This window comes from Acanthisitta chloris, unplaced genomic scaffold, assembly GCF_000695815.1.
Source record: "Acanthisitta chloris isolate BGI_N310 unplaced genomic scaffold, ASM69581v1 scaffold5994, whole genome shotgun sequence".
Lineage (NCBI taxonomy): Eukaryota > Metazoa > Chordata > Aves > Passeriformes > Acanthisittidae > Acanthisitta > Acanthisitta chloris.
Window position 1 is genome coordinate 3,786 of NW_008668644.1, and position 13,302 is coordinate 17,087.

Consider the following 13,302-nt stretch of genomic DNA (forward strand, 5'->3'; position numbering starts at 1 on the left):
GTTTCAGTCTTGGAAGAAACTAATAGGAGAACATGTAGGTACTTGGGAATCTTTTTATGCACAAAGAAATAATTTAGGAAGTCTTGTACCAAATTCTGCTTCTTCTCCCCCCTTTCCTCTTCTCCATCTTGTTCTCAGACTGGAAACTATTATTTTTCTGCCTCAAGTCGCATTGCCTGTAATCTTAAGTATTTTAATTGCACTGATGTAGATTACAATCCATGCCAAGTTGCTTGAGGGGAAACAAATAGTTGTTAAACTCCTTGCTAGCTCTTTGCATTCTATTTGCATAGAGGAAACAGTGCTTATAGAAATGCTGTTTGTTTTGTTTTTTATTTGGCAGGCAGAGTTGCGAGCAGCAGTGTTTTTGGCATTAGAAGAACAGGAGAAAGTAGAGGTAAGAGAACGTTGAAAAATAAATTAGAAAGAAAAAACATCCCGGTACTACTTCTTGTAGAATTAAATATAATAGCAGTAATACTTCCAGCTTTTGAAGTGTAAGAAGAGATATGTATGTATTTCTGCATGAGAACATTATGTGTAAAGAACACAGAATGGGACTATCACGGTGTTTCCTGATGTTTAAAAATACAGTTTTGAAACTGTAATTTTAAGTACCTGTCTGTGCTGGGTTTATATTGCTTTTGTCCAGTTGACCAGAATAACTAAATATCTTCTCCATCAAACATTTATTTTTAAAAAGTATCTAGTTGACTGATCAAGATTTTATCAAATCAGAATAATGTCTTTTGAAATTTCAAATATTATAGTGGAGCTTTTTTGACAAGTGTACTGTGAAAGCAATTTAATGCTGTAAAATGCCAAGTATGATCTTGCTTTTGGTATTTCCCTTAAGGATGTTGTAGGCTTGCTGCAGAATAATTTGCTATAAGACTAAAGGATGAATTCTTAATTAAGAGAATTAATAGACCGATACCTTGACAATGTAATAATACTAAGGGAATGAGATAGTAGCACAACAGCATTACCCTACTACTGCAGTATACACAGACCAGTTTTGTGACTTATTCTACTGCCAACATTCTTTATTTCCTGTGTCTTTCCCTTTTCTAGAACTAAAGAGTAGAGAGTGCTGTGGGATGAAAAACTGTCCAATTCCTTTACTAGTTAGATGGCTGTGCTCTTTCTGGAAAATTGCATAACTGAAACAGTATTGTGGCATTAGTAAGGAGGGGAAGTATTTATTCTATGATACAAGATTCCAGAAATGTAACATAGGATTGCTGAAGAAGACATGGTGAAAGAGTGGTATAGCAGGACAGTTCTTTCTCTTATGGGAAGCTTCAGCATATTACAGAGTACTCAGAGAACAACCTCCCACACCATCTGGAGAGTACAGCGCTGAAAGAGATTTCAGGTCACGATTTTCCAGAAAGATTACATGTGTATATATGATATTTTAAATTTACACTGTAGACACTGAAAATCTGTTAATACTTATCACTGAATTCATAAATATTAAGCAAGATAGATTTCTTTCAGGCAGCACTTTCTTGTGTGTATTAGTAACTACAATTATAGAGACAAATAGCTATAACAGATCCATTTCTTACCCAGGATATTTTGATATGTTGGGATTGGCATTTAGAATTCTGTTTGAAAAGTCTCTGAACAATCCCTGACAAACATGTACATTGATTTATTTATGTTTAAAAATTAGAGAGGGCAAATCTAACAAGGGAAAAAACCTCACACTTTTGTAATATCTTTGAACGTCTTTTAATTAATAGAGGATTAGTACTGATTTGTGAACTAGTAATTAGCATGGTCTACACTTTGTCTGGAAGATTTGTAAATTTCCATTTTTTAAAAGGTTGGACTGAATTTGCTTAAACAAACTTCTCAGTATATAAGAGGAGCAACCTGGGAACTTAACTGCTTAACTTAGTTTTCAGTCATTAAGTATATAAAAATCAGTATGCTATTAAGAATTTTGATGAAGTTACTTTAGCTCTGAGACAAATTTAATTTAATTTGCCTAAATAAACTTACTGCTCTGTAGCTTATATTTGCAGGTAGTAGAATTAATACCAAGGTAAATTTTGAAGAAGTGAATTACCTGTGCAAGGCATCATTGTGGAACAGAGTACACCCAACCAGTAGCTTGATGTGGCTTTCAGTTTCTTGCTAGCACAACAATGATGTTAATTACTGTTTGGCTTTTGCTTTTTAACAGAACAAAGCACCTCTGGTAAATGAAAGCTTGAAAAGTTTTTTAGGTACAAAAGATGGTAAGTTCTTTGTTTAGTATACTTCTCAAAATAATAAAAATAGGAAGCAAAGGATTAAATCTTGGCATTTTTCATTAACAGTAGTCTTCATGACATAAAGGATGCTTTTTTCTTTTGCATGTCATAAATACTATTCATTCAGAATAGAATTCAGTCTGTAATTTTTGACATTAATATTGCTGAAATTGTATTTTTAACTAAGCTGATTAATGCTTTTAAATTAATACTTCATGATGTCTTATGGCTATGCTAACTCAGAGACATCCTAGACCAATAGAAACAGTAACCATTGAAAACTAACTGTAGAAGTAGTGAATATACACATTGGAGAAATTTCAATATGATGTGTTTAAAACAGCTGAATAGTTTAAAAAATAATCTTACACCTGAAATTTCTAAGTAATCTCTATGCTCTTGCATAGAGACTTGAACGATTTTGATATGATGGCTAAGTTAGAATTCAGGGACTTGATATACAAATTTGCTACATGGTGTTAGTTTGCTGAATGTCTAAACTGTGTTCATACTGAAGCCATGTTAATGTCAAATCTTTGAAGTAAGAGTTGTTTCTGTCTGATATGTTTTTACTCTTCTCATTTCCTTTTTAGGTCGCTTGGTAGCAGGTCTTGTTGCAGAATTTCTACGTTTTTTCAATCTTGATTTTACATTGGCTGTTTTTCAGCCTGAATCAAGCACAGTAAGCTATACTGGTTTTATTTGTAAGTTTTGCTGGCTGTTAGGAGTGCATGGCAATTAATACAGAAGATACAGCACATTTGTTCAAGCCACTTGCTTGTTTTTATAAATAATTTTTTATGTTTAGTCTGTAAAAGGTACTTAATGTCATAAAGACACATTTTTCAGGAGAGTGTGCTAATATGAGTATTTCCCTTTATCAAAAATCCATGCTTGATAATAAATTAATTTTGAATTAACAAGCTAATAATTTTTGTGGCATCATAATAGTATGTGCAACAGAATTCTATAACATTTTTTGCCACTGAGTTTACTATATGGCAAAATAATATTAAGTAAGTATTGTTACATTAAAATTGAAATAATGTTAGTAATCTGCTCTAAGAGAAATTTCAGTGAAACAAAGGACTTTGTGTAAATATACTTGTCCAAAAGGGATTGAATAGAGCAGATCACTTGGGAGGGAACTACAGCAATTGTGTAGCCCAACTGAATGCTTAAAGCTTTTGATACTGAGTTAGAGGGTTTGATCACATTTGTCCCTTCATCTCCCTTCTATGATACAAAGGTTTTATTACTAATTTTGGGTTTGAAACAGTTTCATTTCACTGCAGAATTTCTCTTGACATTTCAAACAGTTCTATTTCTCAAGTCAGTTTAAATGCTTACTATATTAAAATCCAGCTTTGTCAAGTAAATCAGTTAGTTGACTTCTATTTCTCAGAAGGACAGGTTTTTTTATAGGGGCTTAATCAAAGAAAATACCATATACACCTGTTCTTTTCCAAATAACCTTAGCTGCATTTGTTGCTAATTTTTTGCTAGGACATAGGTGTACAAAGACTTTTTCCAATGAATGTATCTTTTTCACTGATTGCAGTGCATATATGAAATTTGGCCAAAGTTAAGTAAGTTGGCCAAGACTCCTGTGTATAGTGCTGAGAGATTGACTTTTTCTTTCTCTACTAGCCCCTGCCTTTGAGCAGTTTGTTGCATTGTCCCTTTATTAACTATGTTTCAGTGTGCTTGACGAGTGGTGGCTTGCTTCAGTATTTGCTTGACCATTGTTTTGATTGGAAGTGTTACTAAATAATCATAAATTCTTAAATCTTGAAGTGTGCAAATAATGGATCTTGCATATTTGAAATAACTTTGCATGATCTGTGGTAAGTTCAGGTGCAGATCAGAAATAAAGGATGCAATAGGTGGTATCTAAAAGGTGTGTCGATGTGGCACTTAGCAAAATGGTTTAGTGATGGACTTGATGATCTTAATGGTCTTTTCCTACCTAAGTGATTCTATGATTTTATTACTTTGGTCCACATGCAACAGGAAGTCTTAAATAATCACTGTTTAGTCAAAGTAAGAGCTGTGTTAAATAGCACCAAAAAGCATTTTTGTATTACTCTCTCTATATATTGTTTTCTGATGGTTATTTCTGTGTTGTGATTCTTTTTTTTTATCCCCCCTCAGCTAAATGGCCTTGATGGTCGAGATAACTTAGCCCGAGATTTGGGAATTACAGAAGCAGAAGGGACTGTGGGTGGTCCCCTGTTGCTGGAGGTTGTTAGGAAGTGTCAGCAGAAAAAGATTTCAGGTGGTGGTGAAGTAAGTAGTATTAATGTATAATTTCTTTCTTTCTTTATAATTCTTTATTCATTTTAATTTAAATTATGAAAAATAAACTGAAAGTAAGAACACTTGGCTATTGGTATAGTGTTATACTCTTTCAGGTCTTTATTATATTATGCTTTTAACTTATCAGAGAGATAAGAGATAAACATTATGACTATTCTATTGCTTTTACTGCTGTCCTAGTGCTCTTTGCTATTATTCTGCTACAACATAGTAGCACAGAGTGAATCCAGATAAATGGATAAAATACTGTGTTACTTATTTACTAATTTCTAGTGTGGCTTGATAGCACTCTGTACCTATTTTCTTTGGCATACTTCTAATTTTACTATGACCTGAGAAGCCTAGGATGGGTTTTATTAAAAGCTTTAAAGCTGTTCTGAAAACATATGTATTTAAATATATCAAAGTATTGAGTTACTTGAAGGCAATAACAGTAATATTTTAAAAGACTATTTAATTATTCTGTTAATTAAATGAGTGAAATTCAACCAATTTGATTGTGACTTGAAAGAAGGTTCTCTACACCCAAGATGCATTTGCTACCCCAACAAAAGCTTAAATTCAGAAGTAGTTGTCATAGATGTCTTAACATAGAAGTTTTGTGTCACATGAAAGGTGTGTGTCCTTGAACCCTATGTGTTTGATCAGCCTGTCAGTGCCCCAGGAAAGGCAGGACCTTGTGCCTGACTGGTCGGTCAGCTTCCCATTATGGAGACTCCACTCAACAGTTCACTGCATCAGGGGGCTCTTCAACTGAGTTGTTCAGGGACATGTGCCAACAGCATATCAGAGTCAAATCCTGTATTACAATTTAGAAAGAGAGACCTCCTCCTGGATCTCCTCACTCTTAGTTGAGTATGTTATCCACTGCCAGCGATTTACAGTGCCCTTGAAGGACTCTGGCTAAACAGTGTGCAGAATAACACACTGTATTAATAAACACACTGATACTAGAAAATTGTGACAGCTTGAGGTTCAAAGATTGCCGGTGATAATAACTGCAGAAACATATTTAAGGCACTATACAGACCAGCCCTAATGACCAAGGAAAGCCAGCTGGAGATAATCACTTCGCATGCATGGAATACAATTCTTACCTAATGAGCATCCATAGCAGGGGGAACATGGGTACTGCCCATTGACCAATCCCAGAAGTTACAATGGAGTCTTCCCTAACTTCTCCCCATTCTTAACCTACTTTTATACTATTACTTTACATTTAGGTGGAGTTTGAGTGACTCTAGTCATGCACACTTTTGTTACTGTTTGGTGTAAAATTTTCTCGCTTTGCTATTAATAGCAAATTATATAGTCACCAAAATACAGACCACATGCTCAGTGAGGAGTGGCTATACCTTGGAGGCAGGTAACTTTGGGATGGAAGTGTGTATTAGGATTACAATTAGATTATAATGAACCAAGTTCATCCAATGAGACCGATTTTGCCACAGTTGCTGGTCAAGCATCAAGATGACATCTCTTGTCTCTGTTGGTTGACAGCTGCATGGTTTACCAGCTTCATGGTACCATTGAGTTCCCATCCCTGGAAGGAACACAAGACAGCCTGGCTACAATGTCTCCACTCTGCTCCACCCTGTTTCATTTCCCTTACCACGTGATTAGGGTTGCAGGCTGTGTTGTGTGGGGAATGATCGTGGAATAGATTTCATGCGTGCCAACCGCATTCCATCCAGGAAGCAGCAGCTGCATTCCACCCTATAATTTCCAGACTGCTATAACTTCTGTTAGAATGTGAATAAAACTATCCATTTTTTTCTAATTTTACCCCCAGTCATCTTCCCCCACACGGTGTCACAGCTTGTGTACTGTGTGAGTGAGGATGGCAGCCTTGTTTCTTGTTGGGTGGAACTATGACAAAATTAAATGCATTTTTTAAAAAGTGTTTATGTGAAACTCCTTAGGTGGCTCCAGTTCTAAGTGACAACCAGTGCCCCGCATCAAAATCATCTGATGGCAGGTCAAGTACACACTCTATACCAAATAAGGTAAGGTTGTTCATATATAATGACTAAGCTTCATAGTGTAGATGAGATAAATAAAAGAGAGGACTCCCATGAAGCTGCAGATACGATGACATTCACTTAGATGATCTACAGTTTGAAAGTATTTATTTCACTTTAGCAATTCCATATATGAATTCAAGCAAAGACTGTTGCACTTGTGGCTTCTCAGATGACATAGTAAGAGCCTCTCAGGGCCCAGAATGGAAAAGTAGCTGTAGCATCCCTTTACTCCAGTCAGGCTGTCATTATGCTCTTAATTTTCAGCAACAATTCTCTTCCTTTAGGATAGGAAATTAAAGTATTGTTGTTACTGCCACTTACGGGTTTAAGTACTTGTTCTTGCCCTAGAAGACCTGAGTTGTTGCCAAGAACCAGATGGGATTCAGTGAGTGAGATAAAATGACCTTGGTATGAAAAAGACCTACCAAGGTAATTTTAAGTTTCATGGCCTGTAGTTTGAAAATGTTATGTCAACCTGCTGAATGAAAGTTAATGACTGATAAAGAAATACTTTAGACAGTACAACCTACATGCATACTGGTTATCTGGATGAAACAATACTGTTGGTTTTGTTTCAAAATTGTGCTGCTATGACTGCGTACAAAGGAAGTTAATGTAATAAGTAAATCTTTTTGCTGTCTTAAGTTTAATAAGTCTAGGAGAAGACAAAATTAGCAATGCTGCATGCTAGGTAGAAAAATGCTATTTAAAAATAAAAATCTTTTTCTTTCACAAGAGCTTGATTATCTAGTTAAATTTGAATATTGTTCTTTGGGCCACAAAGTCTTGCAAAGTTACAACTTGATGTTAAAGTTAGTGTATAGAATTGTCCTTACATTCTGAACTGTTGGTCATAAGCATGACACAAAGACTGAAAATTATACACTTTTAAAGCATCTTGTTTATGTCATTGTTGTTTTTAGTATTTGAAGGGAGAATGTGCCAGTAACTGCAGTCATCACTTTAAAACCTAATACTACATTGCATAGCTTACCATTTATTGTGGAAGTTAGAGTAATTTGCTTGGGTTTAAAGTGGCATTTTTTAAGACAATGGCTGTAACTAAGAACATTTGTTTATAGACAAGTTGCAAAATAACATGAATCTGTAACTTTACATCATGTAACTTTCAAGCTGTAAAGCAAACAAACCCCCTATATTCAAAGCTATGAAGTAAGAAACTGTAGATTTCTTTATTTGCTAATCAAGATCCCTTACATTGTTTGCTTTTATAGCAGAAGTGATCTAGATAGTGTAGCAATGCACAGCAAAGAACAAAAGTTTTTAATGGCAGCAGCAATAAAATTTTATAAAGTGGTAAAGCACCTTTTTTATCTTGTGTGATTCTTGATGATACTAATAAATTTATTAGTACTTCTCAGGAATTTGAGCTAACATTTTTAAAAGTGATAGTAGGTGCATGTTATGTGTTGTGTGTTTATATTACCACTTATAGTATTATAAGACAGAAATACTTATTCCTTTCATTCTTTATCTTTCAAGGCTGCTGAAACCACTCAGAGTGATACAAGTGTCTCATCAGGGGAAGCAAGCAAAAGAAGCATTCATTTTCTGCCTAATGAAACAAAACTAGATCCTCACCTAGAAAACAAAGACTCAAATACCAAAGAAAAAAGTGATCCAGCTGTGGATGAAGATGATGCAGAGGGAGATTCTTTCTTTGATGATCCTGTACCCAAACCAGAAAGAACTTATGGCTGGGAAGTAACAAGGACGTTCTACTTAATACCATTTTTATTTTGTGCTTGGTATGCTTGCAGACCTTTGAGAGCTAATTGTTGTTGGATTATTTGTACTTCTAAGTGCAAGTGTTTAGATCTCTTCTGTAACATTTTGTTTCCAAAATATGCATTTCTCTGATTCCGTTCTTTGAAATGCACAGTGTCCTCTGGGATCTCTTGGGTGTACCTTGAGTGGATAAACCTTTATCACTTTAAGGTGCATCTGTTATGCTATATAATGCTCCCACCCTATTTCTTTGATGGAATGAACATGTATGAGGCACAGACATCAGTGTTTCTTCTTGCAACAGTACTGCAGTGGTGATCTGTACTAAAGGAAGTGGGCAATGACAAGGATAGTGCTTTAAATATATGTATGGCTTTGTAAGGAGTACAAAAATCAGTGTAAACTGGCTCTGTAAATTGTAACAATAAGGAAAGTTTTCTCACAGCTGAGAGTTTCCTCTTCACATTGCAACACCTTTCTCATGCAGTTCTGTGTTTTCAGTGCAGTGTTCCTTCTGCCTATGCCAATTTTGCAGATGCATCTGAGGGGTATTTTTTGTTGGTCATCTATGGAGTCTTATGACTGAAAACCACCATTTGAAACAAGAACGATACAACAGCTTTGTTGTGGAATGGCTAAACCTATCTTTGTGTTATCATGTTGAGTTATCTTGAAGCTTAGTTTAGATATTGCTGTTGAGAAATGCTGCAGGATCATTTCATGGTGTTCTTTTGCTATGCTTGGTTTGCAAAAAGGTAATTTTGTTATGGGAACCTTGGCTATTCCTGCAAAATGGGTGCCCTGAAGAGAAAGGGAGCAAGCAGCTGCTAATGACAGAGAGATGATCCAAGCACTCCTTGTCTCTAGGTCTCTGTCTCATTGGTCAAAGTTTTGAGCTGTTTTAATGTGTGATGTTATATGTGATGTTTGTGTGATCTACGTATAATGAATGATTCAAATATTGTGCATTATTTATGGGAATGGAGTCACAGTAGCAAACAGTTCTAGTAATACTAAATGTGAAAATATTGGTCTCTTTTTAATTTGTGTTTCTTCATCCTTTACTTGCAAATAGTATATGAACTAGGTAGTAGCCAAAACTTTAATACATGATGATTATATCAGTCTTCCTATAACCAAGAGGTTTTCATTCTGTGAACTGACTGCTTATAGAATTAATAGCTTAATCAGATGTAATCTCTTTTAGTTGTAAAAAAAGCGGAAGTAAGTACTGATTTATACATGAATCTTTCTTCTTTTGGCTGCGTTTGCATGTGGGGATGATGAAAGGTCCCTTGATAATAATAGTGATGCTGATGAAGGTGCAGGAGATCTGTCTCTGAGAGAAGACAGACAGAAGTCTGCACGGGTGAAAAAGTGAGTTTCTTACTCAATGTCTTGCTTGACACTTGTGCTAGTAATCTGCCTACCATTTCTAAGGTTGCAGAAAGTATAGTCCTTTCTGCTGGCTTGTTTTTTGCTGTAATATTGCTGCTCTAGTTTTATGAAAATTTAATAATAGAAAAGAAAGTAACTATGCACATTTTGCAGCTCTGCAGAGTACTTACTTTTTGCTTTGTTTTAGGAAAACTGAAGCTAATAAAGCAGGAGGACTGACATCCCTTTCTGATGCACCACCTCTAAAAAGTGGGTTGAGCTCCCTGACTGGTGCACCTTTGCTAAAGGAGTCTGATAGTAAGTTTTCATATGTTTTTGTGTAGGAAATATTTCCTATAATGTAATGAATGATCTACACCTTCAGATGGAAATGTGGTAAAGCACGTGGCCCCCATCTGGTGGTAATGTGCTTTACAGTAGTGTTTTCTTCACCAAGTGATTGCAGACTGGTTTTGATATGTTATGCTACCAGTGGGGTATTTTATGTTTTGGAGCATGAAATACTGATCTACATTCTTTTTTTTTCCCTGTACATATAAAGCAGATTTTAGGAGTATAAAATCCTGCTGCTCAGTTTTTAACTGAATTTAAATTACTCTTTTGTATGGTTATGTTTCATTATTTGCACCAGTTCTTTATGGGTATCTGCTCTCACTTTATAAAACCTGATACCAAATACTGGGAACCTTATCCTGTTTACTACTCACGTTTTTAAATGTTATTAGAGTTCAGACCTGAAAATGTAATATAATCTTGCCATACTATACTATAAAAGTATATAAGGTTGATATAAAAGAACAGTTGTTATAAATGGTTGATGGGTATGTTTAAGTGGGATCTTATTAGAGACTCACAAGTCAAATTTATGATATAAATGCTTTTGTTTACAGATGTGAATAAAAACTCTGTTCTGAAAGACCTGCGGTTGGTGAATACAAAACTGGGATCACTAGAATTAGGCAAGTAATTGCTAAACACAAGGAAGCTCTGATATTTAGCTATAAATTCTGGCCCAGCTTCTTAGACGAATCTGAGAAACTGAAATACACATATTAAACTAAAATCTTCAGCTTTTTCTTATGTCTTTCAACTTAATACCATTGTGAACCTTACTGGAGTTAAGAGCAGGATGTGATCTAAAGGAATACAGAAAAGCGAAAAGTGGATTAGTAGTGGATTAGTATTTTACACATGCAGCAAAAATTTGATTCATTCCTTGCATACATTTGCTAATACCAAGGGATAAATTTTGTTGTCTGTGTTTCTATGAAAAGAGGACATTTATATTTGTAGAAAAGATAGCCTGATAAGTCTTACTGGTTTTCAGTGGCATTTTTATTTGCCCTCCACACTTTTGAAAGTTGCCTTGTAAGCTTTAGGAGCAGTATGAAGAAGATATGATAGAAGACTCAGCCTTCTATCAAAATAGAGCTCCTAAGTATTTAAGTTTTCTATTCAGCAATGTAGTCAGCATCTTGAAAATGTGTTCACTTTTGAAGCAGTTTGTGTTAACAATATTGAGATTAATTAATGACAGACATAACTCATTTCTCTAATGTGCACATGTAATTTAATCTACTCCCACTTTTGCTGGTCATTAAACCATGTATTTTGGGACCAGAATTGATTGGGGGTTTTTCGGTTTCCTGTAGAGAAAACTTGTTTGATTAATAGCTTTTAAAACTTCTCTAGGAAATGGAGATGATGATGAATATGCTGATGACTTCAACAGGTAAGAGAAGGATGATACCTCAGTAGCATAGTAGTTTAAGCTTACCCACTAGTACATTTGAATTGTTAGTAGTATTTGATGCAGTCACTATCACCAGAGTCTGTCAGTATTCTTGAACTCCTTTAAAACTTCAGTTTGCTATTTTAATAGATTTAGTTACAAGTTAATAAAACCCCAACCCAAACAAAACCAGATCCCTTTCGTACAGAGAGGGTAATGAGTTCCTTAAAAACCTAATGCTACCTTTAAGATGATGAGTCGGTGTGGTTTTTTTATGGAAGGTTTTTTCCTGAACCATGCATTTAACTGTGTTTTAACACTTTAATTAATGCTATTAGTCCATGACTATGTTGTATGCTGAAATATTCAGCTGGAAAACAAAGCATCATGACTAGTCAATAATAAAAATTTAACCACCTCATCCTTATGATGTGAAGGTATTGGCATTGTAAACTGCAGGATCAAGGCCTAAGTATCAGTTCATCTAGGTGGAAATGGGGTTTTAAGTAACTTCACATTTAACTTGCTAGGGAGTGAAATCCCAATCATATGTCAGGTATGAAGTGAATGCCATACCTGGATGTTGGAAAGAAAGTCTTATTTCTATGTTTATGGTTTTCTTTTTCTTTAGTACTAGTCATCGCTCAGAAAAGAGTGATATCAGCATTGGTGAAGAAATAGATGAAATTTCTGTGGGAACAGAAGAGTCAAATGCCAGTGATAAAGTATGATTATTTTAAAATTGTTGTTCTTGATATTCTTCTGATCTTGTCTTGACTTTGTTTTGAACTTTCTATGAAGTAATGTGTCAGTATCCTAAGTTCCTAGGTTGCATGTTAAGGTTTTACTATTGGTTATGATATGTATTTTTGCACCTAGTGTTTCTGTCAAGTTAGATACTATGCTGATTAAAAAAACCCAATGAAACAAAACCCCCATAACAGTAGTTCAGTAGCACAATTCACTGTCCCCTTCTAGGCATGTGAAATGTATTTGAGGCTGGTTTGATAGCCAGCATACAAAGGTCCTACTCCAGTATTTCAAGATCTGTCTGAGCACCTCCTAAAGGATTATGTAATCTCATTGGAAGAGTTTGAGGCCAAAAGGATGGGTTGCTTTATGAAGGACTACAGGACTTACTGTTTCTGTGATTTCTGAGTTTGCAATTTCATTTATTTTCTAGCTTGAAAGCATCACGCAAGACCTTACCATTTCTCAGTTAAGTGACGTTGCAGATTATCTAGAAGATGTGGCATAGAATTGGACAGCAAAAATCTTTCATTGTGCTGGACTAGAAGACTGCTGTGGGCTGTTAATTTCAGACAATCACGTTTTGCTGGAATGTCCACTCCCTATTTGTGCCTTGTGTTTCAAAAAGACTGTAGGAGGAGAAGGCTTTTAAATATTATTAACAAGAACTCAACGAAATAGTGTGTTCCCACTTGAGTCTGAGATCAGAATTACTTTCTTCATGTGGTTCAGCCAAACCTTTTACAGCAGGAGAGGTCCATTGCAGGCAGTGGGCATAATAAGAACCAATTGATATAAGAGAGCATCAAGAAAGAGGCATGTGGCTTTATAGTGAACTTGCACTGTTATTTTAACAGTCTGGTTGGTTTTTTTTAAAGATAACCAAAGCAAGGACCTTCAAAGACAGTGGTTCAACTCATGTATTTTAACACAATGTTGTCAAATCAGCATGTAGTACATATTCATGGTAACTCTAGCCACAGTACCTAACTTCTCTAGACTTACTTGAAACTGCTGTTTTACAGACTGTTCTGAAAGTCAGGCTTTATCTTTTTTAAAGGCA

At 35.3% G+C, this 13,302-nt stretch overlaps 1 protein-coding gene across 1 annotated transcript; it reads left to right on the forward strand.

The window, feature by feature from the left end:
- Positions 1 to 343: 343 nt before the first annotated feature.
- On the forward strand, positions 344 to 12,747 carry FGFR1OP (FGFR1 oncogene partner; the record flags this gene model as incomplete). The annotated part of the gene is made up of 11 exons (XM_009072974.1): positions 344 to 397; positions 2,198 to 2,252; positions 2,861 to 2,949; positions 4,422 to 4,556; positions 6,509 to 6,592; positions 8,114 to 8,346; positions 9,945 to 10,054; positions 10,648 to 10,716; positions 11,450 to 11,489; positions 12,121 to 12,214; positions 12,673 to 12,747. Coding segments are annotated over 11 exons (1,038 nt in total), but the record flags the coding sequence as incomplete, so codon positions are not given.
- Positions 12,748 to 13,302: the final 555 nt, after the last annotated feature.